This window comes from Pantherophis guttatus, chromosome 10, assembly GCF_059756535.1.
Source record: "Pantherophis guttatus breed Tessera chromosome 10, ASM5975653v1, whole genome shotgun sequence".
NCBI classification, from domain to species: domain Eukaryota; kingdom Metazoa; phylum Chordata; class Lepidosauria; order Squamata; family Colubridae; genus Pantherophis; species Pantherophis guttatus.
The window spans coordinates 8001550-8029002 of record NC_142072.1 but is presented as its reverse complement, the minus strand read 5'-3'; the positions used below and the strand labels follow the sequence as shown (position 1 = coordinate 8029002).

Sequence of the window (27453 nt, the reverse complement as noted above, 5' to 3'; positions counted from 1 at the left end):
TTTACATTCTATATAATTGAAATTGAAAATCCGATATTGCACTATACCGTAGAATTCAATATGGTTATTGCCCTGGGATAGAAGCTGTTTTTCAGCCTATTTGTCCTTTTTTTTTTATTATTGTCCTGTACCATCTGCCTGATGGTAATAGTTTTTTTTAAAAAAGGTGCCCAGGATGAGATGGATCTTTAAGAATGTTTTGAACTTTCTTAAGGCAGTGGGGGATATAAAGCTCTTCCAAGGAGGGGAGAGGGCAACCAGTGATCCTCTGGGCAATGACGTTGACCCTCTGGAGCGCTGTCCTATCTGCCACTGTGCAATTGGCAAACCATACGCAGGTGCAGTAAGTTAAAATACTCTCTATGGTGCAGCGGTAGGAGGCCACCAGCAGTTTTTCATAAAACCTATTCAGCAATACCTTTTGACTTGTTTTAAACTTCTGCTCTGGGGTTTCCAAAAGTCCTCTGTCCAAGTCTAATCAGGTCTATTTATCTCATGCCCAGCTGTCATTCCATTTCCCAAAGTTGAGTTAGGCTGAATGTTCATCTCATCGTTCAATGTTATTTTTTTTTAACCAGAACATTATTTTCATTTTTAAAAACAAAACAAAACAAAGAAACGATTTTGGTGCAAATGCATTTTTATTTTATTTTAGCATAGCTTCTGCCATCCTCCAGAATAGCAAAGGGCAATTCTCACGGCCCACTGCCTTCTGTTACAAAGGTAGGAAAATCAAACTTTCAAAATTTATATCTAAATTATACTACGGAGATTTGTGAACTTCATTCTTGATTAAGGTTGGGGTGGCAGGGTAAAAAGCGGTCAGCGGGCAGTCCTTGGAAACCTGGTTCAGCCGTCTGGTTATATCCGATCTGCTAAACAAACAAGCCAAATAACAATTATCAAGATTTCCAGTCTTAATTTGTAGAAATAAATTAGCTTTCTGCAAATCCAAATATCATAGCTTTGTTTAATGGCTTTTAGGGTAGTGATAAAGATTTCATTGTAGGAAGTACAAATAGATATAATGGCTCTTCCCCCCCTCCACCCCTTTTATTTAGAAGTAATATAAAGATGTTAAGTATTGGGAACATAATACGCCTTTTGTTTTAAAGTATGCAGAGAATCTTGCCACAATTGTTAAGTCATGCTTGATCTGCAGTCAGTACATTCTCTAGAAAGTGCAAGGAAAGTGCAAATAAATTCTTGGTTCAAAAACTGCATGCAGAAAACATGGAATTTAATGTGTACTAAAGAGTGCATATAAAGGGAACCTGTTGTGGCTCCGACCCCCGAGCCCATCTTATCGGAGGAAGAAGGCTCCGAAAGGGAAGGAGAGGAGTTGGCCGGGCCTCCCTCTCCAGGACCCTCCTCTCTGGCAATGCCTCAGGTGTCTCCCGAAGGAGAAGAGATTGGCCACATATCCCCAAGCAATCGCAGTCGGACAGTGACGGAGATGAGTCTTGGCTGGATCCATGCCAGCGTCGGAGAGATAAGTGCACGCAACAGAAGAGGAGGCGTGCCAGAGATTAGGCTGAGTCACTGGACCACACCCCACAGGGTATAAAAGGGAGCGTGGTGGCCAGTCAAGCCTTGTGACGAACAAAACTGAAAGCTTCCACGCCATTCTGCATTGCCAGACTTTTGCTATAGGCTTTGCTGGACCACATTTGTGAACTGGACTTAATTTACCCTGTACTTATTGAACATTTACTTTGATGTACAAAAGCGGAGAGAAGTTCTCTCCTCCCTTCGTAAGTAAAAGACTCTTGGCAGGCAGCCACTAGGTTGCTGCCAAGTTCCGTTATCAAAAGGGAGTTTCTTGTCGTCTGGTTTGGTTTTTAACTCTTGGACGTCTGTTGGTGTGTGTGTGTGTGGGACGGGGACAGAACAGAACCCCATCAAAAGTATATGACTAACAGAACTGTGCAAACAGAAATAAATGTAAATCTTTCTTTCTTTTTATAAAGCAAGGCAACATCCAAACTACTGTAGAAATTGGACTGAATATATTGAAACTGGCAAAAACTGCCCATCATTGTGTTCATTCCTATTCTGAACGCAGGTTCTTGGGAACAAGGATAAGACAGGTTATCAAGGTTTTTCAGGAGAATTTAGCTTGCCATTTGGATGCCTGCTACAAAGATATTTGTCTGATAAACCTCAGGCTTTTCATATATAGTCCATAATGGTATTTGGACATATTAGACTTTTCCTGACTGAAGACATGTTACTATCTGAACTAACAAACCCCAAACCCCAGGATTTCCTGAGCCTACTTGAATACAACCATGATGTCTAACATTTTGGGAACAAATGTCATGCCAAGCCTTCAGAATTAAAATCCCACATATATATCATTTGTGGAGATAATAGCGTTCTTAAACAACAGATGTTTAAAATGATAAATTCAAGAAGTAGAGGTTGCATTTGTACAGAATAAACTGGCTTACTTATCACCTAGAATATCTTTATGATTTGATATTTCAAAGAGGAAGTCAAAACGCTTGAACTATTGATGATTCACTGTAATGTGTGAATCGAAATCATGGCTTCTTTCAGGAAGCAAGTTTAGCATGTGCAGTGAATACAATCCTGACATAGTTGTTAGCCAGGCCAAGGTCCTTTGTAAAGAGGATTATTCATATTTGGTTTTTAGTTAGATAATTGTTAATTAGAAATACTCACCTATTATTAACCCACGAGCTAAAATAGAATAAAATAACAATTATTTTCCAACTGGTAGGTTACAGGATGGCTAATAGATTACAGAGGTTACTGAAGTTGTCTACTTAAGATTATTCAAATAGCTTACTGCTGAATAGGTTGTTAAGTAAACAGATAACTGAATAGGTTACTAGTAAGCAAGAGTAATCAAAGCTCGTGCATTACATTCTTTTTCCTTGCATAATTCACAATGGTCGTAATTTGAATTGTAAAGCCAGAAAAAGGTGAAAGAATTGGGGTGTAGGTAATATTTATTTAGGTTTTTTTATTCTGCCACCATACTCAATCATTGCCAGCTCATAATTTGTACCATTTCCATAATTCTTATTGGAAATCTAAAGAATTAATTTTTTTTTTTTTTTAGAAAATTTCTCCCTTGACTTGATTCTGGGGGTTGAAGGCAGTGGTGGAATCCAAATTTTTTTACTATGGTTCTGTGGGTGTGGCTTGGTGGGCGTGGCTTGATGGGCGTGGCAGGGGAAGGTTACTGCAAAATCCCCATTCCCTCCCCACTCTGGGGCCAGCCAGAGGTGATATTTGCCAGTTCTCCCAACTGCTTAAAATTTCCGCTACTGGTTCTCCGAACTGCTCAAAATTTCCGCTACTGGTTCTCCGAATTGCTCAAAATTTCTACTACCGGTTCTCCAAACTATTCAAAATTTCTGCTACTGGTTCTCCAAACTACTCAAAATTTCCGCTACTGGTTCTCCAGACTGCTCAAAATTTCCGCTACTGGTTCTCCGAACTGCTCAAAATTTCCGCTACTGGTTCTCCGAACCGCTCAAAATTTCTGCTATTAGTTCTCCGAACTGCTCAAAATTTCTGCTACTGGTTCTCTGAACTGCTCAAAATTTCTGCTACCGGTTCTCCAGAACCTGTCAGAATCTGCTGGATTTCACCCCTGGTTGAAGGGCTGTGCTGTGTTTCCCCAGGCGTTCCTCCCCCAACCATGGCAAGTGTGTTCCTGGTTGGCTTCCTACATTCCATTCTGCTCAGATCAAGGGACCCCTTTCTCAATTGTGGTTATCCATCACTCAGCCATCTGAGTGTGAAGTTGGAACAAAGTAAAGGATGACAGTGAACCGTTCTTATATTTCCAATACTTTCTCCTGTTCTTTCACTCTAGGAGAAATCTCAATTCCCTCCAGAAACAAACTAGTTAGCTCAACAAATCCCATACTGCTCCCATTTTTTCCTGGTCGTGCCTTCCCTGATCCTTGCATTTAAGGAAAAGCCATTGCCATGTAAAAAAATAATCACTAGTTCCACTCTAATAATTCATTTTTTTTCAGACACCTATGGTAAAAAGCAAGGGACATAATGGCTCAGTGGTTAAGACGCTGAGCTTGTCAATCAAAAGGTCGGAAGTTCAGCGGTTCAAATCCCTAGTGCTGCATAACAGGGTGAGCTCCCGCTACTTGTCCCAGCTTCTGCAAACCTAGCAGTTTGAAAGCACGTAAAAAGTGCAAGGAGAAAAATATCTTTGGTAGGAAGGTAACAGCGTTCCGTGCGCCTTTGGTGTTTAGTCATGCCAGCCACATGACCACGTCTTCGGACAGCGCTGGCTCTTCAGCTTTGAAATGGAGATGAGCACCACCTCCTAGAGTCAGGAACAACTAGCACATATGTGCAACAGGAACCTTTACCTTTACTATGGTGTCTTACATTGAAAGGTTATAGACTTTTGGGTGGAAAGAGGTTCAGACTTGTAAAGTTAACAGTCTTGGCTGCAATTGTTAAAGTTTGAATTGAAGCACTTGTTGAAAATACAAAACTTGGTTAGTTTTATCTTTGGTAGTTTTCTGGGTGGGATGGGAAAAATTTAACATGTTTGCAAAACCAGTTTTTTTATTTATGGATGGTACAGTAGATTGTTTGAATGTATAAAATAGGTTAATGTATTTATTAGTTTAAATACACAACATAGAAGAAATGACCTTCCCTTTTACACCGTATCCTTGTAAAATTAATAGTAATACTTACATTCTTTACGGTATTACCAAGCTGGAATAAAAAGTGGGAAATTATTAGTTTAAAAAGTTTAACAAAGTTTATGAAACATTTTCTGGAACATGTGTCTACTAGCAGGGCTTGATATATTGTTTATACAGCAGCTATAAATGAAAATAGCCAATATAGTCCCTAAATTAAATGAACAAATGAAAAAAAAATTAAACCTACTTTTATTTCCATAATGTTTTTTCCTCTCTTCTGATGTATAAACACCATAACTCCTCTGCTTTTATTAAGGGTATAGGGAACTTCATAAAAGTAATCTTATGTGTGCAAGGCAAAGCATGTTCAAACATGCTGTAGAGTAAACATGAAAAAGGATGTGCAGTGAACACAACCTATTTGCAATTTTTTTAAAAAATTCAAATTTGTATACCACCCTACTCCCGAAGAACTCAGGGCGGTGAACAAGCACAAAATAAAACACATAGATATGAAAGTTAAGAGCAAAAATAAAACCAAATTAAATACTTGAGCCCAAGACAATTTAAAACATCCCAGTAATTTAGAACAAATTTAAAATTTCAATTTAAAAAGGGGGAAAAGGTCAGGCCAGGCCAGCTTGCTGAAATAGAAAAGTCTTAAGAGCGTGGCGGAAAGTGCGCAGGTCCGGGATCCTACGTATCTCCAGGGGGAGCTTGGTCCAGATGATAGGTACCCCCACAGAGAAGGCCCTCCCCCTGGGGGCCGCCAGTTGACACTGTTTGGCCGACGGCACGCGGAGGAGCCCCTCTCTATGAGAGGCCGTAACGGGCGGTGGGAGGTTATTTGTGATAGTAGGCAGTCCCGTAAGTAGCCAGGTCCTAAGCCATGGAGCACTCTAAACGTGGTAACCAAAACCTTGAAGCACACCCAGAAGACCACCGGGAGCCAGTGCAGCTTGCGCAGGAGAGGTGTTACGTGGGAGTGCCATGTCGCTCCCATAACCACCCGCGCGGCCGCACTCTGCGCCAGTTGGAGCCTCCGGGTGCTCCTCAAGGGGAGCCCCATGTAGAGAGTGTTGCAATAGTCCAGGCGGGAAGTGACGACGGCATGAGTGACTGTGTATAAGGAGTCCCGATCCAGAAAGGGACGGAACTGGCAAATCAGGCGAACCTGATGAAAAACCCTCCCGGTCACGGCCGTCAAATGCTCTTCTAAAGACAACCGTGAATCCAGGAGGACGCCCAAGTTGCGAACCCTCTCCGTGGGGGCCAGCGATTCTCCCCCAATAGTCAGCGATGGCATCAACTGACTATATCGGGACGTTGGAAACCACAGCCACTCGGTCTTGGATGGGTTGAGTTTGAGCCTATTCCTCCCCATCCAGATCCGCACGGCCTCCAGGCACCGGGACATCACTTCAAGGGCATCGTTGGGGTGGTCTGGGGTGGAGATGTACAGCTGGGTGTCATCAGCGTACTTGTGGTACTTCACCCCAAAACCACGGATGATCTCACCCAGCGGCTTCACATAAATGTTGAACAGGAGGGGCAAGAGGACCGACCCTTGCGGCACCCCATATATGAGGGGCCTCGGGGGCGACCTCTGCCCCCCTGTCAACACAGCTTGTGACCAGTCAGAGAGAAATGAGGAGAACCACCGCAACACAGTGCCTCCCACCCCTAACTCCTCCAACCGGTGCAGCATGATACCATGGTCGATGGTATCAAAAGCCGCTGAGAGGTCTAACAGGACCAGGACAGAGGAGCACCCCCTGTCCCGAGCTCTCCAGAGATCATCAACCAACGTGACCAATGCCGTTTCCGTGCTGGACCCGGGCCTGAAGCCTGACTGTAACGGATCCAGATGCGTTTTGGCCTCCATGTACTATGGGAAGCAAGAGCAAAATTCAGACTTTGAATGTGGACTGGTATGTAGATACATTTCCACAGAACTTTCATTTAAAAATGACTCTTTATATCAACAGTCAACACTCGATGAGGATTTGCTGTGGAAACTTGAACTGTGTTCAAAATTGAAAACAATTTTCTTGTTCAGGGTGCCCTATTAGAAATATTAAGTTTTCTGTCAGAAAGCTGAAAGGTTGCAAAAATTTTTGATGGAAAGGGGTTCAGAACTTGTAGAGTGAACCGTCTTGGCTGCAATCACACATTTTTAGGAAGGTCTGTTAAAGATTGAATTGCTGCCATTTATTGAAAATGCAAAGGTTGGTTTAGGTTTATCTCTGGTAGTTTTTCTGGGTGGGATGGAGAAATTTAACATGTATTGCAAAGCCAATTTTTTGTTTCTGGATGGTACAATAGATGGTTTGAAGCTATGAAACAGGTTAATGAGTTTATTAGTTTGATGTTACAGTTAGCAATAGCAATAGCACTTGGACTTATATATATACCGCTTCACAGTGCTTTACAGCCCTCTTTAAGCAGTTTACAGAGCCAGCATATTTCCCCCAACAATCTGGGTCCTCATTTTACCCAACTCAGAAGGATGGAAGGCTGAGTCAACCTTGAGCCTGGTGAGATTTGAACTGCCAAATTGCAGGCAGCTAGCAGGCAGCAGAAGTAGCCTGCAGTTCTGCACTCCAACCACTGTGCCTCCAAAATTATGAGCAAAAATCCCAACTCAGTCATTCAAAGAAATAACCCTTCCTTTTAGAAAATATCCTTGAAAAATTAATAATAAAACTTACATTTCCCAGAAGTTGAGAAAGCTGGAATAAAACATGTGAAATTATTGTTTTGTTTCAAAGGTTTAACAAAGAACATGAATATCTTTCTTTGAACATCTGTCTACTAGCAAGGCTTGATACATTGTTTACATAGCAGGTAGGAATGAAAATGGCCAATATAGTCCTTAAATTAAACAAACAAATTAAAAAAAACACTTCTATTTTCATGCTATTTTTTCCTCTTCTGGATGCATAAAAGAACTATAATGCTCTGTGTATAGCTTATATAAAGCGCACAGAGAACTTGTTCAAAGCAATCTTATGTATGCAAGGCAAATTATGTTTAAATATGCTGCAGGCTAAACATGAAAGAAGTAGGTTAACATGTGCAGTGAACACAACTCTGAATAGTTGTTAGCCAACCAAATGACCTACATCTGGAGGATTGTTCACATATGGTATTTATTTAGTTAATTGTTAATTAGACACACTCACCTTCTCTTTGTTATTATTTAAAAACTAAAAGGGAAAAAAAGAAATAGTTATCTTCTTATGTATTACTGAGTGAATAATAGGTTACTGGATCTATAGATTACTGTGGTTATTGACATTTCAGGAACTCAAACCACTTGATCTATTTATGGTTCACTGTAATATGTGAATTGTCAGATTCGGGTTAATGTCAGGGTTCCAAGTAACACCCCCAATTAAAGAAGACTCTGAGGCTAGGCATTCCTCAAAGTTCCATTTTATTAGAGATATCATATTGGCACATCTGGGGAAACCCGAATCTGAAAGCTTCCAGGTTTTCCCCACCCAAAGGAAAGTCCAGGTCCCTTCCCCTGCACCCACATGTCCATCACATGGTCTAATCAATGCAAGGTCCCAACTGGAGATGCCTCCCAGTCGCACCACTCCAGGAGCAGGGCAAAATGTCCTTGACTCTTAGAGAAAGGAATATTATTATGGCTATATATCTCCCCAGCTCCCTACAATCCCCCTCCCAGTTTCCCACAGCACTAAATGTCGCAGGCCTGAAGATCAGGAATGGGTTGTAAAAAATTTTACTACTGGTTCTGTGGGTGTGGCTTATTTTGTGGGCGTGGCTTGATGGTCATGTGACAATTCTTTAGGATTTAGCAGTGGTACTGGTCTACCAGGCTTTTAACTGCTTGCAGAGCTGTACCGGTCTATCCATTTATTTTTGCAGGCACCGGTCTACTCATTTGTTTTTGGTGGCACCGGTCTACCAGCACACAGCCTTTTAACACTGATCAGCTGTAGGGCGGCCCTTTGAAGCCCCGCGGCAAGGGTTTAAACAGCTTTTTTCCTTCTAGCAGATCAGCTGGGACTCAGGAGGCAGCAATAGATTGCGGGTGGGGCCAAACAAAAGGTAAGAATAACGAGGAGAGGGGGCGGGGGGGCGAGGGGGCAGAACCAGTTCGGTGATGTCATATCGTCACCGCTACCGGCTTGGCGGAACCGGGCCAAACTGGGAGGAACCCACCACTGCTGAAGATCCAAGGAATCCACATGAATCAGAACATGACTTCTTTCACGGAGCAAGTTTAGCATGTGCAGTGAACATAACCTTGACACAGTTGTTAGCTAAACCGATGCCCTTCATATAGAGGGCTATTCCCATTTGATGTTTATTTAGTTAAATGTTAACAAGACACACTCACGATATTGAGGTCCGAAAGCTAAAATAATAATAAAAAAAAGAAATAGTTATTTTCCTTGTTATGGCTTACTCACTGTGCAATAGATTATTGGATCTATAGTTTATTGAGGTTACTGATATTTCAGGGAAACCCAAAGCACTTGATCTATTTATGGTTTGGTCTAGAGTGTAAATCCAGAGCATGGCTTCTTTCAGGAATCATGTTTAGCATCTGTGGTGAACACAATCCCAACATAGCTGTTAACCAAACCAAGGTCCTTCATAAAGTGGACGGTTCATATTTGGTGTTTATTTAGCAATAGCAATAACACTTAGACTCAATCCTCAATCAGGATTTCTGACTAATACTTCCTAAACTAAAGATTTCTCTCTTTTTGATGTATAACACACCATAACTGATTTATCAAGGGTATGGAGAACCGTTTCAAAGGGATGCTGGTTATCTTATGAGTGTAAGGCAAAACATATTCACACTCTGATATCTGTTCAGAAACATTTCGTAGGCTAATGTAGTGAAAGCTAAACTTTCTAGGCTGTCCAGAGTGGCCTTGTAAGCCACCCAGAGCTGCCTCTAGATGAGATGGGGAGCAAACAAATCTAATAAATAAATAAAAATAAATAAAATTTGACACATGAGAATGATTATTTAATTTCAAAATGAAAATTCAGGCATATTTGTTACACTCCCAAAATATACTGGTAACTTGCACATTTTCTAAATAAGAAGATTAGCAATACTCACGGGGATCTTGGAAGACATCTAAATTGAATAATAAACAAGTACAGTTATTCCTCCATGCAATTGTTTTTTTTAATCTTTGAGTCATTCCCAAAAACATAACATTGCTTTGCAGATCTCTTAAACCAAAGGAGTTTGACCAGATCCCTTTTGTTCTTATTTAAGGACATGTACAGTGAATGAAATCCTGGGGTGGTATAGAGAACTGTTCCCATTTGGCATTAACCCCATTAATTGTTAAATAGACACACTCAACTCTTTGTATCCTAGGTCCTAAAGTAGAAGAAAGAAATACTTATATTTCTTCTAATAGGTTACTGGTTGGATAATAGATCACTGGATCTATAGGTTACTGAGGTTACTGAAGTAGGTTGCTCAAACTTAATCAGAAGCAAAAAGTGAACACAGAAAGAAAATTGGAAATGAAAAAAATGAGCTGCTATCCAAAATTATGAAAAGAAAAATAAGTTTTTGCATGTATATTCTCTAACTTGAGAAGGTATAAACTAATTGATAAATTCTTTAAGCAGCTGGAAAAACCCAAGCATGCTATGAATATCAAGTACCAGTATCTCCTGGCAAGGAGATTCCAGTGAGTAGTAGATGTCTATAGGTCATAGCAATGTAAGGGACAGATATATCTTTTAAATAATCAGATTTCAAAATCTTTCCTCTCCACCTTTGCAAGATTATTAATCAAATTATACATGCAAACTATGATGAAATTATCCAAAGTAAAAAAATAAATATAAAACACCAAGGCTTTTCTTAACCTTTGCTCCTTCTTATATCTCTTTTATTTTATTGATTTATACTATACTTGATGACTGTGTCATCCAACAAATTAGTAGTCTATCACGCATTTACCGCAAGAGTCTTTCGAAAACATTACATCATCTCTTGTGCTTGCCATGGTGTAGTGTATTACTTGAACCTATGAAATGGGTTATTGTGTTTATCATTTAAACACATCAGGAAAATGTGTCCTTTGGGATAACAACACAATTAGTTATCATCAGAAATCTTAGCTCAGACATTCAAAGAAAGGACCCTCCCTTTTGGACAGTACCAATGCAAAATTAATAGTAAAACTTACAGTGATAGCACACTGCTGCACCTGGAATAAAAAAAAACCCATAGAATTATTATTTTGTTTAAAAAGGTTAACAAAGGACATTGATAACTCCCTTGGTGCATTGGTATACTAGGATGTAGAAATCAACATCTGGGTGATTCCAGGACTAGGGGAATCCATATTCTCTTCTCTTTTATACCAGACCCTAAAAAGTTAGCTTAACAATTTCCTACTGATGTCCACTAAGATACCCCATTAGGGAACCTTTCTTGACAGTTTTTTTTCTCCGGTCTACTCATTTGTTTTTGGTGGCACCGGTCTACCAGCACACAGCCTTTTAACACTGATCAGCTGTAGGGCGGCCCTTTGAAGCCCCGCGGCAAGGGTTTATACAGTTTTTTTTCCTTCTAGCCGATCAGCTGGGACTCAGGAGGCAGCAATAGATTGCCGGTGGGGCCAAACAAAAGGTAAGAATAACGAGGAGAGGGGGCGGGGGGGCGAGGGGGCAGAACCAGTTCGGTGATGTCATATCGTCACCGCTACCGGCTTGGCGGAACCGGGCCAAACTGGGAGGAACCCACCACTGCTGAAGATCCAAGGAATCCACATGAATCAGAACATGACTTCTTTCACGGAGCAAGTTTAGCATGTGCAGTGAACATAACCTTGACACAGTTGTTAGCTAAACCGATGCCCTTCATATAGAGGATTATTCCCATTTGATGTTTATTTAGTTAAATGTTAACAAGACACACTCACGATATTGGGGTCCGAAAGCTAAAATAATAATAAAAAAAAGAAATAGTTATTTTCCTTGTTATGGCTTACTCACTGTGCAATAGATTATTGGATCTATAGTTTATTGAGGTTATTGATATTTCAGGGAAACCCAAAGCACTTGATCTATTTATGGTATGGTCTAGGGTGTAAATCCAGAGCATGGCTTCTTTCAGGAATCATGTTTAGCATCTGTGGTGAACACAATCCCAACATAACTGTTAACCAAACCAAGGTCCTTCATAAAGTGGACGGTTCATATATGGTGTTTATTTAGCAATAGCAATAACACTTAGACTTATATACCACTTTACAGTGCTTTACAGTGCTTTACAGCCCTCTCTAAGTGGTTTACAGAGTCACATATTGCCCCCAACAATTTGGGTCCTCATTTTACCACCACCAAACCCCGGAAGGATGGAAGGCTGAGTCAACCTTGAGCCCAGTGGTGAAATCCAATTTATTTTTACTACCGATTCTGTGGGCGTGCTTGGTGGGCATGGCAGGGAAAGGATATTGCAAAATCCCCATTCCATCCACACTCCTGGGGGAAGGGTATTGCAAAATCTCCATTTCCACCCCACTCTGGGGCCAGCCAGAAGTGGTTTTTGCTGGTTCTCCAAACTACTCAAAATTTCCGCTACTGGTTCTCCAGAACCTGTCAGAACCTGCTGGATTTCACCCCTGCTTGAGTCTAGTGAGATTTGAACTGCCAAATTGCAGGCAACTGGCACTCAGCAGAAGTAGCCTGCAGTACTGCACTCTAATCACTACACCACCATGGCTCAATAACATATTTAGTTATTTGTTAACCAGAGAAACTCACCTTTTTGGCCAAATCATCCTAAAATAGAAAAATGAAATCGTTATTTTTTTTTGTATAGGTTACTGAGTGGGTAATAGGTTATTGGATCTATAAATTACTGGGGTTATTGAAGTTGGTTATTCGAGGTTCATCAACAGGGGTAAAATAAACATGGGGAAGAAAAATAGAAAGTTTTTTTTTAAAAATGGAGCTGCTATCCAAAATGAACAAAAGAAAAAGAAGTCCAAATCAAGAATCCAAAAAATTTTCAATTCATTAAGCAGCTCTCTGAAATATACTAAAAACTATATTTTCAAAGTACAGGAAAGATTTTCAATACCCAACCTGAGTATGTGTTGAGCCAAAGTTAAATAATAAATAGTACAGTTATTATCCATCCAATCATTTCTTTACCTTTGAGTCATCCACAAAAATTAATACTGTTTTGCAGATCATTTAAATCATTCTAGAGAGTTGATCAATTTTCCTAAATTTATTTGCTTATAGCAATCATCAAGTTTTTGGCCAACACTCTCTAAAATAAATATGTGAATAAATTTTTAAAAACCCTCTTAGTTCACACATATTCCTTTTCTTGATGCTTGATATACCATAACTCACCTGCATATTTGACACATGAAAATGTGTATTTAATTTCAATAGAAACTCAGATATATGTGTTGCTCTCCCAAAATACACTGATAATCTGCACATTTTATACGAACAAAGAAGATTTACAATACTCATCCCCTGTAGTTGTGGAAACTAAATTTAATAATAAAACAATACAGTTATTCCTCCAGGCAATTGTTTCTCTACATTTTACAGGCAGTTCCTAATTTACAGCCACAGTTGGGACATGAATTTCCATTGCTAAATCATGTTTGATTTTACAACATTTTATGCAACTGTTGTTAACCAAATTGCTCTTGTTTTTAAGTGATTGCTAAGTTAATTGGGCTTCCCCCATTGACTTTGCTTGTGGGAAGATGGCTAGGAAGTTTGCACATGATGATCACATGACTCCAGGACACTGCAACCATTATAAATACAAGCACCCAAATCTGGATCTAATGATTGTGGTGATGCTGTGTTGATTGTGAGTGCGAGTATTGATTGTAAGTCACCTTTTCGGTGCCATTGTAACAGTGGTGGGTTTCAAATTATTTTGCTACCGGTTCTGTGGGTGTGGCTTGGTGAGTGTGACATGGCTTGGTGGGCGTGGCTTGGTGGGCGTGGCAGGGGAAGGATACTATAAAATATCCATTCCTTCCCCAATCCAGGGGAAGGTTACTGCAAAATCCCCATTTCCTCCCGATCAGCTGGGACTTTGGAGGCAGAGAATAGATGAAGGTGGGCCCAGTCAGTCAGAATTTTTACTACCGGTTCTCTGAACTATTCAAAATTTCTGCTACCAGTTCTCCAGAACTGGTCAGAACCTGCTGAACCCACCTCTGCATTGTAACCTTCAACAATCATTAAACCAATAGCTGTAAGTTGAGAACTGCCTGTAGCCATCCACAAAATCTTAACACCAGTTTGCAATTCACAATCTCTGTGAGGACCTATGGTGGTTTTTCCAATAAATCATATGGTGCCTTTCCCAAAATGTAATAAATTGAGAACCATTAAGGAATAAATGATTCATTTTGATAACATTGAGAGTTGAGCAATTCCTTCAACACACACTCTTAACTCATCAAGCTGCTATGCTGTCAGCCTCCCTAACTTGAAACTAAGAGATAAAGAAGCAAATACGCATCAAAAGTCATATCTACACCCATCAGGGTAACCAAACTATTATTCTAGTGACTGCTGTTTCTTATGGTGGCTTTTCCAGTAAGAGAGGATGTGGTCAGTGACTGCAGGAAGTAGAAAAACAGGTAGGCCTAAATTCTTTGAACGGGGTGTTTGTTGGAATGAAGGGCTCTCAGTTAAGGTACCTTATTTGATCTAAAGGTCTACTGAAAAAAAATCAGATCTGTCTATGCATCTATGTGTAAAAGGAAGGTGTTAAGAACTGCACTGGGCACATTAATACTCTGCATTAAGAGATGCATTTTGAGCATTAATTCTTTCCAGGCCAACTAGCATTCTTATCTAACAGAAGACTTCTAAAGTTATGTAGGACTTTAAATAATCCTCAATCAGGATTTCTGACTAATACTTCCTATACTAAAGATTTCTCTCTTTTTGATGTATAACACACCATAACTGATTTATCAAGGGTATAGAGAACCGTTTCAAAGGGATGCTGGTTATCTTATGAGTGTAAGGCAAAACATATTCACACTCTGATATCTGTTCAGAAACATTTCGTAGGCTAATGTAGTGAAAGCTAAACTTCCTAGGCTGCCCAGAGTGGCCTTGTAAGCCACCCAGAGCTGCCTCTAGATGAGATGGGCAGCAAACAAATCTAATAAATAAATAAAAATAAATAAAATTTGACACATGAGAATGATTATTTAATTTCAAAATGAAAATTCAGGCATATTTGTTACACTCCCAAAATATACTGGTAACTTGCACATTTTCTAAATAAGAAGATTAGCAATACTCACGGGGGTCTTGGAAGAGGTCTAAATTGAATAATAAACAAGTACAGTTATTCCTCCATGCAATTGTTTTTTTTAATCTTTGAGTCATTCCCAAAAACATAACATTGCTTTGCAGATCTCTTAAACCAAAGGAGTTTGACCAGATCCCTTTTGTTCTTATTTAAGGACATGTACAGTGAACGAAATCCTGGGGTGGTATAGAGAACTGTTCCCATTTGGCATTAACCCCATTAATTGTTAAATAGACACACTCAACTCTTTGTTTCCTAGGTCCTAAAGTAGAAGAAAGAAATACTTATATTTCTTCTAATAGGTTACTGGTTGGATAATAGATCACTGGATCTATAGGTTACTGAGGTTACTGAAGTAGGTTGCTCAAACTTAATCAGAAGCAAAAAGTGAACACAGAAAGGAAATTGGAAATGAAAAAAATGAGCTGCTATCCAAAATTATGAAAAGAAAAATAAGTTTTTGCATGTATATTCTCTAACTTGAGAAGGTATAAACTAATTGATAAATTCTTTAAGCAGCTGGAAAAACCCAAGCATGCTATGAATATCAAGTACCAGTATCTCCTGGCAAGGAGATTCCAGTGAGCAGTAGATGTCTATAGGTCATAGCAATGTAAGGGACAGATATATCTTTTAAATAATCAGATTTCAAAATCTTTCCTCTCCACCTTTGCAAGATTATTTATCAAATTATACATGCAAACTATGATGAAATTATCCAAAGTAAAAAAATAAATATAAAACACCGAGGCTTTTCTTAACCTTTGCTCCTTCTTATATCTCTTTTATTTTATTGATTTACACTATACTTGATGACTGTGTCATCCAACAAATTAGTAGTCTATCACGCATTTACCGCAAGAGTCTTTCGAAAACATTACATCATCTCTTGTGCTTGCCATGGTGCAGTGCATTACTTGAACCTATGAAATGGGTTATTGTGTTTATCATTTAAACACATCAGGAAAATGTGTCCTTTGGGATAACAACACAATTAGTTATCATCAGAAATCTTAGCTCAGACATTCAAAGAAAGGACCCTCCCTTCTGGACAGTACCAATGCAAAATTAATAGTAAAACTTACAGCGACAACACACTCAGTCACCTGGAATAAAAAAAAACCCATAGAATTATTATTTTGTTTAAAAAGGTTAACAAAGGACATTGATAACTCCCTTGGTGCATTGGTATACTAGGATGTAGAAATCAACATCTGGGTGATTCCAGGACTAGGGGAATCCATACTCTCTTCTCTTTTATACCAGACCCTAAAAAGTTAGCTTAACAATTTCCTACTGATGTCCACTAAGATACCCCATTAGGGAACCTTTCTTGACAGTTTTTTTTTCTCCATTTTTATTTTTGTTGTTTGGATCCACCTGCAGACTCTCCTTGCACACAAAACTACATATGTCTGAATGTGTGGCAGGAGGAGAGGTTGTTGCGAGGAAGGCAATAAGATAATTTCTTTATTCCTTCCAGATCAACCCTATTTTTCAACTGTAGGAGAAAATATTGGGTGGTCTAAGGCTAATCAGAAAGGTTCATTTCCTATAAGGATATATACTGCAGCAGAAAAGATGTTTAGAGATGCAGAGGGTTCAGCCATAGTTACATGAGAACTTCACCCAACAGATTTAAGAATCTTGAGTAACGAATTAGCAGCCATATTGCCTCAATGGGCAAAGCTAGGTTAGTTTTATGTTGATTTGATTTTCTGATTGTTATCTATCTCTGCACATGCAATTTCTTTAGTCATTTTGTGGTTCATCGTATTATTTGTCCTGCCATGGGAGTTATTAGCAGAAGTTTTCAAAACTCACCTTCTTGATATCAGCAACCTAAATTGAACAACAGAGGAGTATAGTTATTCCTCATGGAATTATTTCTTTCACTCATCTATAAAACTTAACAGTGCTTTGCAGATGTTTTAAATCATGTTTTAAAATCGTGGTTAGCAATTTTCCTAAATTGAAAGATATGTAAAAAAAAATCACGCAGTTTTGGGCCTCATAAAATAAATATAAGAATGAAAAAACACATATTATTTTACACATTCTTCTCTTCTTTATGCATGTTATGCCGTAACTGATATGCATATTTATTTTATCATCAATACAGACAGCTTTTTCAAAGGAATGAAGATTATCTTTTATATATAAAAGAAAGCAAACTGACGTGTTGTTTAGAAACTTACTATAGGTTCTGGTTGGACATATGAAAATGTGTATACTTTTAAAATGGACACCCAGTCATATTTGTTGCACGCCCAAAATACATCAATAATGTTCACAATTTCTAAGTACAAAAAAAGTTTTGCAATAATCACTGAGAGTACTTATCCAGCTAAATTAAATAATAAAACTGTATAGTTATTCCTCCATGAAATATTTTCTTTACTTTCTGTCATCCTTAAAAATGTAACACGGCTCTACAGATCTCTCAAATCAGTCTATACAGGTGAGCAATTTTCCTTAATTTACAGACGTTGAAATTACTAGGTTTTTGACCAATTCTTCCCCCCCCACCCCCCACCCCAAAAACCCCATCAATCAATAAAAAACATTTTTAAGGATTATTATTCCTCATTTCAGTGCATAAAGTGCCATGACCTATGTAGACATTTCATCAAGGGCATAGACAACTTTTCTAAAGCAATCTTATATGTATAACGGAAAGCATGTTCATACTATCATGTTTCTTCAAAAACGTTATCAAAGAAATCTGTTTCTACAAGATGTTTAAATGGATGAATTTAGGAAGTAGGTATTGTGTTTGTACATGATTAACTTGCTTACTTGTCACCTAGGATATCTTTATGGTTTGACATTTCTGGGGAATTCAAAGCACTTGATCTATTTATAATTTCATTGTAGTATATGAATTTTTTAAAAAAAGTTTATTTCAGGAAGCAGGTTTAGCATGTGCAGCAAACACAATTCTAATGTAATTATGAGCCAAATCAATGTCTTCGTATAGAAGGCCATTCATATTGGGTATTTACTTAATCATTAACTAGACACACTGATTTGTTGTGTCGGTGTGACCTAAAATAGCAAAAAGAAAAAGTTATTTTTGTTCTCATTTGCTCCTGAGTAGGTAATAAATTACTGGCTCTTTAGATATTACTGAGGATACTGAAATAGATCACTCAAGATTGATCAATGGCGGGGAGATGAACAGAGAAAGAAGAAAAGGAAAAAGAGCTGCTATAAAAATAAATAAAAAACATGAATTGCATGTGTATTCTCCATTTAATCTAAGGATGTACGATCAGGTACATCCAGTGGTGGGTTGCTCCTGGTTTGCCCTGGTTCAGGCAAACCGGTAGTGGCGGTGGCGGGAGGCTCCGCCCACCCACCAGATGTCATCAAAAATGCTCTGCGTATCTGTGTGCGCCCGCACGCTACCAATAGCGAACCAGTAGCGCTGGGTTTTGAAGCCCACTAATGCGTACGCCCATACCAGGAATGAAAAACTGTTAAATTCTTTAAGCAGCTGGGGAAACCTAAGGATAAAACTGAGGTCTGAGACTAATCAGAAAGGTTCACCTTCTATTTAGATATAATGGGACAGAAAAGTTTCTTAGAGATGCAAAAGGTTCAATAATAGTTGTGAGTAAGAGGACTTACTGTGTTCACCCAACTTTTAAGAATCCCATCTAAAGAAGTCATAACCTTCAAACCTAACCTAGCTCTAATGTTGATGTTATTTTTTTATGCTTAGTTATCTGTCCGTATGCAACCTCTTTAGTTGTTTTGTCATTCATTTTGTTACATGTTCCACCATGGGAGTTATTAGCACCATGGGAGTTATTAGTTTGCAATACTCACCTCGCTTGCTGAATAGCCCTAAATTGAACAATAAAAGAGTACAGTTATTCTTTCATTTAATGCTTTTTAAAAATCTTTTAATCATCCACAATCACTTAAAATGGTTTTGCAGATCTCTTAAACAAAGCAATTTGACCTGATCTCTTTTGTTCTTATTGAAATCTTCATGACACATGATTTGAACATTTCTAATCAAGGCTTGATGCATTGTTTACACAGCGGATATAAATGAAAATGGTCAAGATACTCCCTAAAGTAAATGTGTGAACAAATGAAAAAACACTTTTATTTTCATACTTCCTTCCACTTCTTGATATATAAAAGGCTATAACTGCCCTGCACCTACCTTTTATCAAAGGTATAGAGAACTGTTTAAAAGAAGGTGTGTAAAGCAAAGCATGTTCAAGCTATTGTGTTAATTCAAGGATGTTCTGTAAACTAAGGATGAAAGGAGGAGATAGTGACACCAATAGCCCATGTGTCTTTAAAATGTTTAATTTAGGTCATTTCAGGAAGTACAGGTACCATTTATACATGATAAACTTGCTTACTAGTCATCTAGGATTTCTTCATGGTATTTTTATTCCGGTGAACTCAAGACACTTGATTATTTATGGTTCACTGTAGTAATGCCTTATTCCAGGAAGCAAGTATAACTTTTTGTATAGAATGCTGTTCATATTTGGTTTTATTTAATTAATTGGTAACTAGAGACACTCACCTGTCCGACAAGCAACTAAAATAAGAATAATAAAAAGAAATGATTATATTACTTCTTATAGGTTACTGAATAGGTAATACATTATTGGATCTGTATGTTACTGAGGTTAGAGAACTCAAAGTTAATGAACAAAGGAAAAAAAGTGAACACAGAAAGAAAAATTGTAAAAGAAAAAAAAAGGGAGCTGCTCTCCAAATCATGAAAACAAAAAATAAGTTATTGTATGTGTATTCTCCATTTAATCTAAGGAGATATGATGATGATCTGATAAATCTATATCAAGATCGAAAAACTGATTTTTAAAAAGCAGCCTAGGAAAGCCAAGGATGCTGCATTGATCAACTTTCTCCAGATAATTAGATTCCAGTAGGTAGTAGATATCTATAGGTTACAGCAATGTAAGGGATACATCTGTTAAATAATCTGATTTCAAAAATTATCTCTTTCATCTTTGCATGATTGTTAATCCAATTTACATGCAAGTATTAGAGATTACTGAGGAAAGTATCCTAAGTAAAAAACTAAACATAAAACAGGAGGGTTCTTTTTTAATTTATGCTCCTTATGAAATTCCTTTTATTTGTTGATTTTCACTATGATTGATGGTTGTGTTATCCAGCAAGTTAGTAGTCTGTTATGGATTTTGCAAGTCCATAAAACACTCTTGTGGCAGCTAATGAGATGTTGTGTGCATTGTTTCAACTTAAGAAATGGGTTATTGCATTTATAAGTTTAAATTACATGGTAAAAATGCATCCTTTGGGATAAGGATGCAATTAGTTATGATCAGAACTCCCAGTTCAGTCATTCAAAGAAATCAACCTCCCTTGTGGATGGTACCAAAGAAAAATGAATAGTAAAACTTACTTTGGAAAGCAAGTCAGTAACCTGGAATTAGAAATGTGGAATTCAAAAGATTAATAAATATTGATAATATTTAATGAATATTAAATATTAATAAATAATGATAACTTCCCTGGCACATCAGTATACTAGGTAGCAATGTAAAAAAATCAACATCTGATTAATCCCAATAATATGGATTCCATGTTCTCTTCTCTTCTATACTGGACCATAGAAAATGAGCTCAAGAAATTCCATATTATGTATTCCTATCCCTCCTTTTTCCTAATTCTCATCTTGCTGCTCATTTCTTCTCACAAAAGGAACCAATATCAATGAAAGAACAACCAGCTGAGGTATATAATATAAGAAGAATGTTATACTTTCCCCAAATAAAAGATGGGCCTCGATACCTGTCAGCAGCCAGTTTTTCTTCCAGAAAGGATTAATTTGGGGAATTGACTACCATGCGCTGAAGAAAGATAACAGTAGTAGCAAGATTCATATACAGTAGTAAACCCAAGAGGAATTTTGCCCATTCAACAGGACTTTGGCTTTGATTCTTATTCACCAAGTGACTTAAAACAAACTCCTGGCCACAGCTTAGAAGTGCCACTAAAAGGATGGCCCATAAGTAAATCTTTCTCCAACAGGAAGGTGTCTTCCTAGACAAATATTTGTGCAACTCATTCTCATACTCCTCTAGTTATTATTATTATTTTTTCAATTAGAGACCTTTACTGATGTAGCAAAGGAAGCAAAAATTCTTATACAATAATTCTGAAAAAGCTTCCAATTTTGTCTGGAGTATTAAAAAATCAACCAAATGACGCAAAGAATGAGATAATCCTCTTCCCTTTCTCATTTCCTATTCTCAATTTTACCTGCATCTAAGCAAACATCCCTCATGAACGTCAATTATCCCAGTCAAACAAATTTGCTTTCCTTTATAAGCAGAACAAGTCCCTGGACAATTCAGAGATGAATCAAACCCAGCATAAGGACTCCGAGAACATTTTTGAGAAATACAGAAGCATAACGTTACTTTATGCTGCATCATCTGTTAACATTTTTGCACATTTTCATCATTTCAATCATTTTCATACTCCTGCACTTATTTTTTTTTTCAATCAGCGAACCTTATTGTTATGGTTTAGGAAGTACAAAGAAGCCTAATAATTTTTATGGTGCTTCCTGATTTTTAGAAAGAAATCTACAGAATAAAGTAATACTTGTCCCTTATTCTCAGTTTTACATTCATGCCAGCAAACTCCAGAACCCTTGTAAATAGTAATTCACAATATGGCTTTAGCTTAGCATGAATACAACCATGACATAATTGTTAGCCAAATACCTGCCTTTGCATAGAGTACTGCTAATATTTTGTGTTTATTTAGCTATATCTAAAGTAGTGACACTTACCAGTCCTTGTGATTGGGCCTAAAATAAAGAAAGAATAAAAGGGACGGAAAAACAAAAGAGAAAGAAATGGTTATTTTCTTCTGTAGGGCACTATGGGGATAATAGTTTATAAATTACTGAGGTTACTAAAGTAGGTTACTCATGGTTAATCAACAGGGAAAATAGTGAACATAGGAAAATAAAAAACAAGTGAGCTGCTATTCAAAGGGTGAAAAGGAAAATAAATTACCACATGTGTATTCTCCATTTAACCTGAGAATATACAATCTGGTAAATCCATATCAGGACTGAAAAATTGATAAATCCTGTTAGCAGCTGGGAAAGCCATAGATAACTTAAATTGGCCAGTCCAATTGATATCTCCAGAATCCTTTCTAAGCAATTTCTGAATACAATCCTGATGTAGTTGCCAACCCAATCCTTGCATATCCTTCGTATAGAATACTGTCCCTATTTGGTGTTTATTAACTTAAGTGATAAGTAGAGACACTCACCATATTTCCTACGGGCTTCAAAAAAAGAAGAAGAATAAAATGAGTTATTCTGTTCTTATAGGTTACTAAATGGATAATAGGTTATTGAATCTCTAGGTTACTGATGTTACCAAAGTGAACATTAAAATAGTACAGTTCTTTCTTCCATGCATTTTTTTTATCTTTTAATCATTCACAACAACTTAACATTGCTTCGCAGAATTCTTAAACTAAAGTAATTTGACCTGATCTCTTTTAATCTTATTTAATTACTTACTTTAATCTTATTTAATTAATCAGGACACCTGATTTAATCATGTCTAATCAAGGCTTGATACCAGTGGTGGGATTCAAGTAATTTAACAACTGGTTCTCTGCCCTAATGCTTTCTTCCAACAACCAGTTTGCCAAACTGCTCAGAAAATTAACAACCTGTTCTCCCGAAGTGGTGTGAACTGGCTGAATCCCACCACTGCTTGATACATTGTTTACAGAACTGACATAAATAATAATGGATAAAATATTCCCCCAAATAAACATAAATAAATGATAAAAACACTTTTATTTCATACTTTTCTAGATCTGCCCTATCCTTCAACTGTAGGACAAAATATTGGGAGGTCTGAGACAAATCATAATCAGACAAATCTTCTAGAAAGGCATAATGCAGCAGAAAAGATAATTAGAGATGAAAAATGTTCAGTAATAGTTGTGAGTGAAAGGACTTCCTGTGTTCACCCAACATTTTTAAGAATCTCATATAAAGAATTAGACATAAATAAAAATGGGCAAAACACTCCCTAAAATAAACATTTGCATAAATGATAAAAACACTTTTATTTCATACTCCCCCCCCTCATCTCGATATTTTGAAATGCCATAACTGGGCATAATAGATTACTAGATCTGTAGGTTACTGAGGTTAGAAAGGAATCAAGGTCCACCTGGTACCTCGATTCCTTACAGATTTCCCCTTTTGTTCAGCTACAGGAGAAAATATTGGGAGGCCAGAAAGGCTCATTTTCATATTCCTGCACTTATTTTTTTTTTTTCAATCAGCGAACCTTATTGTTATGGTTTAGGAAGTACAAAGAAGACCAATAATTTTTATGGTGCTTCCTGGTTTTTAGAAAGAAATTGACAGAATGAGCTAATACTCTTCCCTTATTCTCAGTTTTACATTCATGCCAGCAAACTCCAGAACCTTTGTAAGTAGTAATTCAGAATATGGTTTTAGCTTAGCATGAATACAACCATGACATAATTGTTAGCCAAATCCCTGCCTTCGTATAGAGTACTGCTAATATTTTGTGTTTATTTAGTTATATCTAAAATAGTGACACTTACCAGTCCTGATTGTGGGACCTAAAATAAAGAAAGAATAAAAGGAAAGGAAAAACAAAAGAGAAAGAAATGGTTATTTTCTTCTGTAGGGCACTGAGGGGATAATAGCTTGTAAATTACTGAGGTTACTAAAGTAGGTTACTCATGGTTAATCAACAGGGAAAAAAGTGAACATAGAAAAAAAAACTGGAAATAAAAAACAAGTGAGCTGCTATTCAAAGGGTAAAAAGGAAAATAAATTAACACATGTGTATTCTCCATTTAATCTGAGAATATACAATCTGGTAAATCCATATCAGGACTGAAAAATTGATAAATTCTGTTAGCAGCTGGGAAAGCCATGGATGCTACACTGATCAACTTTCCCCTGGGAAGGAGATTCCAATGGATTGTAGATGTCTATAGATTATAGCAATGTAAGAATAGTTAGCTCAACAAATTCCATACTTTCTATTCCCATCCTCCTTTTTTAAGTTCTCATCTTGCGACTCATTTCTTCTCACAAAAGGAACTAACAGAAAAGAAAAAACAACCAGTTAAGGTACCATTGCCAGTCAGTGGTTGGTTTTTCTTCCACAAAGCATGAATTTAGGGAATTGAACAGAATCTCTGAAGGAAAATACCGTGTTTCCCCGAAAGTAAGACCCGTATCTATCCGGAGATCTGTTACTGGCTACAGAGGCCTTCAGGAAAGCCTTGCTGGCTGCAGAAGAAGTGGGCCAAGGTGTGTGAGGCCCGGCTGCAACTATCCGAAGGTAAGTAGTAGGGCAGCTCCACCCCACCATCCCCACACGAGCTTAATCTTTACCCATGCAGCCTGGAGTGGGTGGGGTCTTTATTAGGGCTTATTTTGGGAATAGGCCTTAAGATTGAGCCTAAAGTGAATATTAAAATAATACAGTTATCTCTTCCATGCACTTTTTTTATTATTTTGATGCTTATCTATCCTTAGTTGTTTTCTGATTGATTTTATTACATATTCCACCATGGGAGTTATTAGCACAGGTTTGCAATACTCATGTTCATTAGTGCTATGCCCTAAATTGAATAATAAAAGAGTACAGTTATTCTTTTATGCAATGCTGTTTTAATTTTTTTAATCATTCACAACTTAACATTGCCTCACAGAGCTCTTAAACTAAAGTAGTTTGACCTGATCTCTTTTGTTCTTATTTAATTCCTCAGGACACCTGATGTCTAATCAAGGTTTGATACATTGCTTACAGAGCAGACATAAATAAAAATGGGTAAAATACTCCCCAAAATAAACATGTGAAGAAATGATAAAAACACTTTTATTTCATACTTTTTTTCCCTCTTCCCCATCTTTGGAAATGCCATAACAGCCCTGTGTATGACTTTTACCAAGGGTATAGAGAACCGTTTAAAAGCAGATTTATATATTGGCTAACAACTACATCATGGTTGCATTCATGCTAACCGTGCTTCCTGAAATAAGTGTTTTTCTGAACTCACACATTTAAACCAACTTAATTGAAATAAAATCAAGAACAGTTGCAGGATTTGGGTTTGGCTAGTCTAGAGCAAAGAAGGACTAGCGGGACATGATAGCAGCATCCCAGTATTTGAGAGGCTGCCACAAAGAGGAGGGGGACAACTTATTTTCCAAAGCACCAGAAGGCAGAAGAAGAAACAATGGATGGAAACTAATCCAGCAGTGAAGCAACCTGGAATTAAGGAGAAACTTCCTAACGGTGAGGACAATTAACCAGTGGAACAGTTTATATTGTGTTATATGTTGTGGGTGCTTCATCACTGGAGGCTTTTAAGAAGAGACTGGAGAGTCACTTGTCTGAAATAGGGTCTTCTGCTTAAGGAGCGGGGTTGGACCAGAAGACACCAAGATCCCTTCCAGTTCTATTCTGATTGATTGATTGATTGATTGATTGATTGATTGATTGATTATAAGGTGAAGCATGTTCATACTATAGAGTTTGTCCAAAAACATACTGTAATCTATAGGTGAAAGAAAGAGAAGATGGAGAAGAGAGAGCAAAAACCTATGTTTCCACAACAAATGACCTGCTTGAGCAGGTCATTTCAAAAAGTAGAGATTGCATTTATACATGATGAACTAGTTTACTTGTCTTCCTGGGTATACTTAGAGTATTTATATTTCAGAAGAACTCAAAGCCTTTGATCTATTTATGGTCTACTGTAATGTGTGACTTCAGAAAATGGCTTTAGCTTAGCATGGATACAACCACGACATAGTTTTTAGCCAAATCCCTGCCTTCGCATAGAGTACTGCTAATATTTGGTATTTATTTAGTTATATGTTAAGTAGTGACACTTACCGGTCCTCCTGAGAGCTAAAATAAAGAAAGAATAAAAGAAAAGGGGGAGGGGGGGGAGAAAGAAATGGTTATTTTTTTCTGTAGGGCACTGAGGGGATAATAGTTTGTAAATTACTGAGGTTACTAAAGTAGGTTACTCATGGTTAATCAACAGGGAAAATAATGAACATGGGAAAATAAAAAACAAGTGAGCTGCTATCCAAAGGGTGAAAAGGAAAATAAATTACCGCATGTGTATTCTCCATTTAATCTGAGAATATACAATCTGGTAAATCCATATCAGGACTGAAAAATTGATAAATTCTGTTAGCAGCTGGGAAAGCCATAGATAACTTAAATTGGCCAGTCCAATTAATATCTCCAGAATCCTTTCTAAGCAGTTTCTGAATACAATCCTGATGTAGTTGCCAACCAAATCCACGCCCTTCATATAGAATACTGTCCCTATTTGGTGTTTATTAAATTAAGTGATAAATAGAGACACTCACCACAGATCCTAGGCCGAGGGCCTTCAAAAAAAGAAGAAGAATAAAATGAGTTATTCTGTTCTTATAGGTTACTAAATGGATAATAGGTTATTGAATCTCTAGGTTACTGATGTTACCAAAGTAAGTTATTCAAGATTAATAAAAAAAAAAACAAAACCTACAGCTTCAAGATACAGTGGCAGACCCAAAAGGAATTTTGCATGTTCTTAAAACAAAACTTATCCAGATACCAGCTTAGAAGTGCTACGCTAATGGATGGCCTATAAGGAAATCTTTCTCCAACAGGAAGATATTTTTCCTAGACAAATATTTGTGCAACTCGTTCTTATACTCCTACGGTTATTGTTATTATTATTATTTCAATTAGAGACCTTTACTGATGTGGTGCAGGAAGCAAAAATTCTTATACAATAATTCTGAAAAAACTTCCAGTTTTGTCTGGAGTATTAGGGGAAAAAAAATCAACCAAATGACGCAAAGAATGAGATAATCCTCTTCCCTTTCTCATTTCCTATTCTCAATTTTACCTGCATCTAAGCAAACATCCCTCATGAACGTCAATTATCCCAGTCAAACAAATTTGCTTTCCTTTATAAGCAGAACAAGTCCCTGGACAATTCAGAGATGAATCAAACCCAGCATAAGGACTCCGAGAACATTTTTGAGAAATACAGAAGCATAACGTTACTTGATGCTGCATCATCTGTTAACATTTTTGCACATTTATTGCATTATGAAACCCAAGGAAGGATGCAAATTTTCCTTGGCTGGCCAGACCAATCGATGTATCTCCAGAACCCTTGTAAGCAGTTTCTGACCTATCTGGAGTCAGCCCATCCTCATGTATCTTGCACTTAACTCTAGTTCTGCCACAGAATTCCTTGAACAATTGCAAAGTATAGCTTTGCTTGTCACTTAGTGTTTGAAAAGGGGATTGGTAGTGTTGACCACTAAGATTCCCCATTGGGAAACCTTGATTAATAGGGAAGTTTTCTTTTTCGTTGTTATTG

General features: G+C 37.6%; 1 protein-coding gene across 1 annotated transcript; it reads right to left on the bottom strand.

The window, feature by feature from the left end:
• Positions 1–622: 622 nt before the first annotated feature.
• Positions 623–26464, bottom strand: LOC148112385 (uncharacterized). The gene is made up of 21 exons (XM_087876420.1): positions 26444–26464; positions 25956–25970; positions 23641–23658; positions 22315–22329; positions 21821–21838; positions 20423–20443; positions 19556–19570; positions 18835–18852; positions 16825–16842; positions 16086–16106; positions 14993–15010; positions 12453–12470; positions 11609–11626; positions 10871–10891; positions 9778–9795; positions 9037–9054; positions 7847–7870; positions 7373–7393; positions 4711–4731; positions 2689–2706; positions 623–872 (listed from the first exon to the last, which is right to left on the bottom strand). The coding sequence occupies exons 4-20, from the start codon at positions 22315–22317 to the stop codon at positions 2695–2697; spliced, it is 303 nt and encodes a 100-aa protein (XP_087732546.1). The 5' UTR covers positions 22318–22329; positions 23641–23658; positions 25956–25970; positions 26444–26464; the 3' UTR covers positions 623–872; positions 2689–2694.
• Positions 26465–27453: the final 989 nt, after the last annotated feature.

Coding starts and splice junctions, on each gene's coding strand:
- LOC148112385 (XM_087876420.1), bottom strand. Junction 7,394..7,846: donor TAAATAATAACAAAGAGAAG/GTGAGTGTGTCT, acceptor GTTTTATTCCAG/CTTTCTCAACTTCTGGGAAA. Junction 4,732..7,372: donor TTTCTCAACTTCTGGGAAAT/GTAAGTTTTATT, acceptor TTTTTATTCCAG/CTTGGTAATACCGTAAAGAA.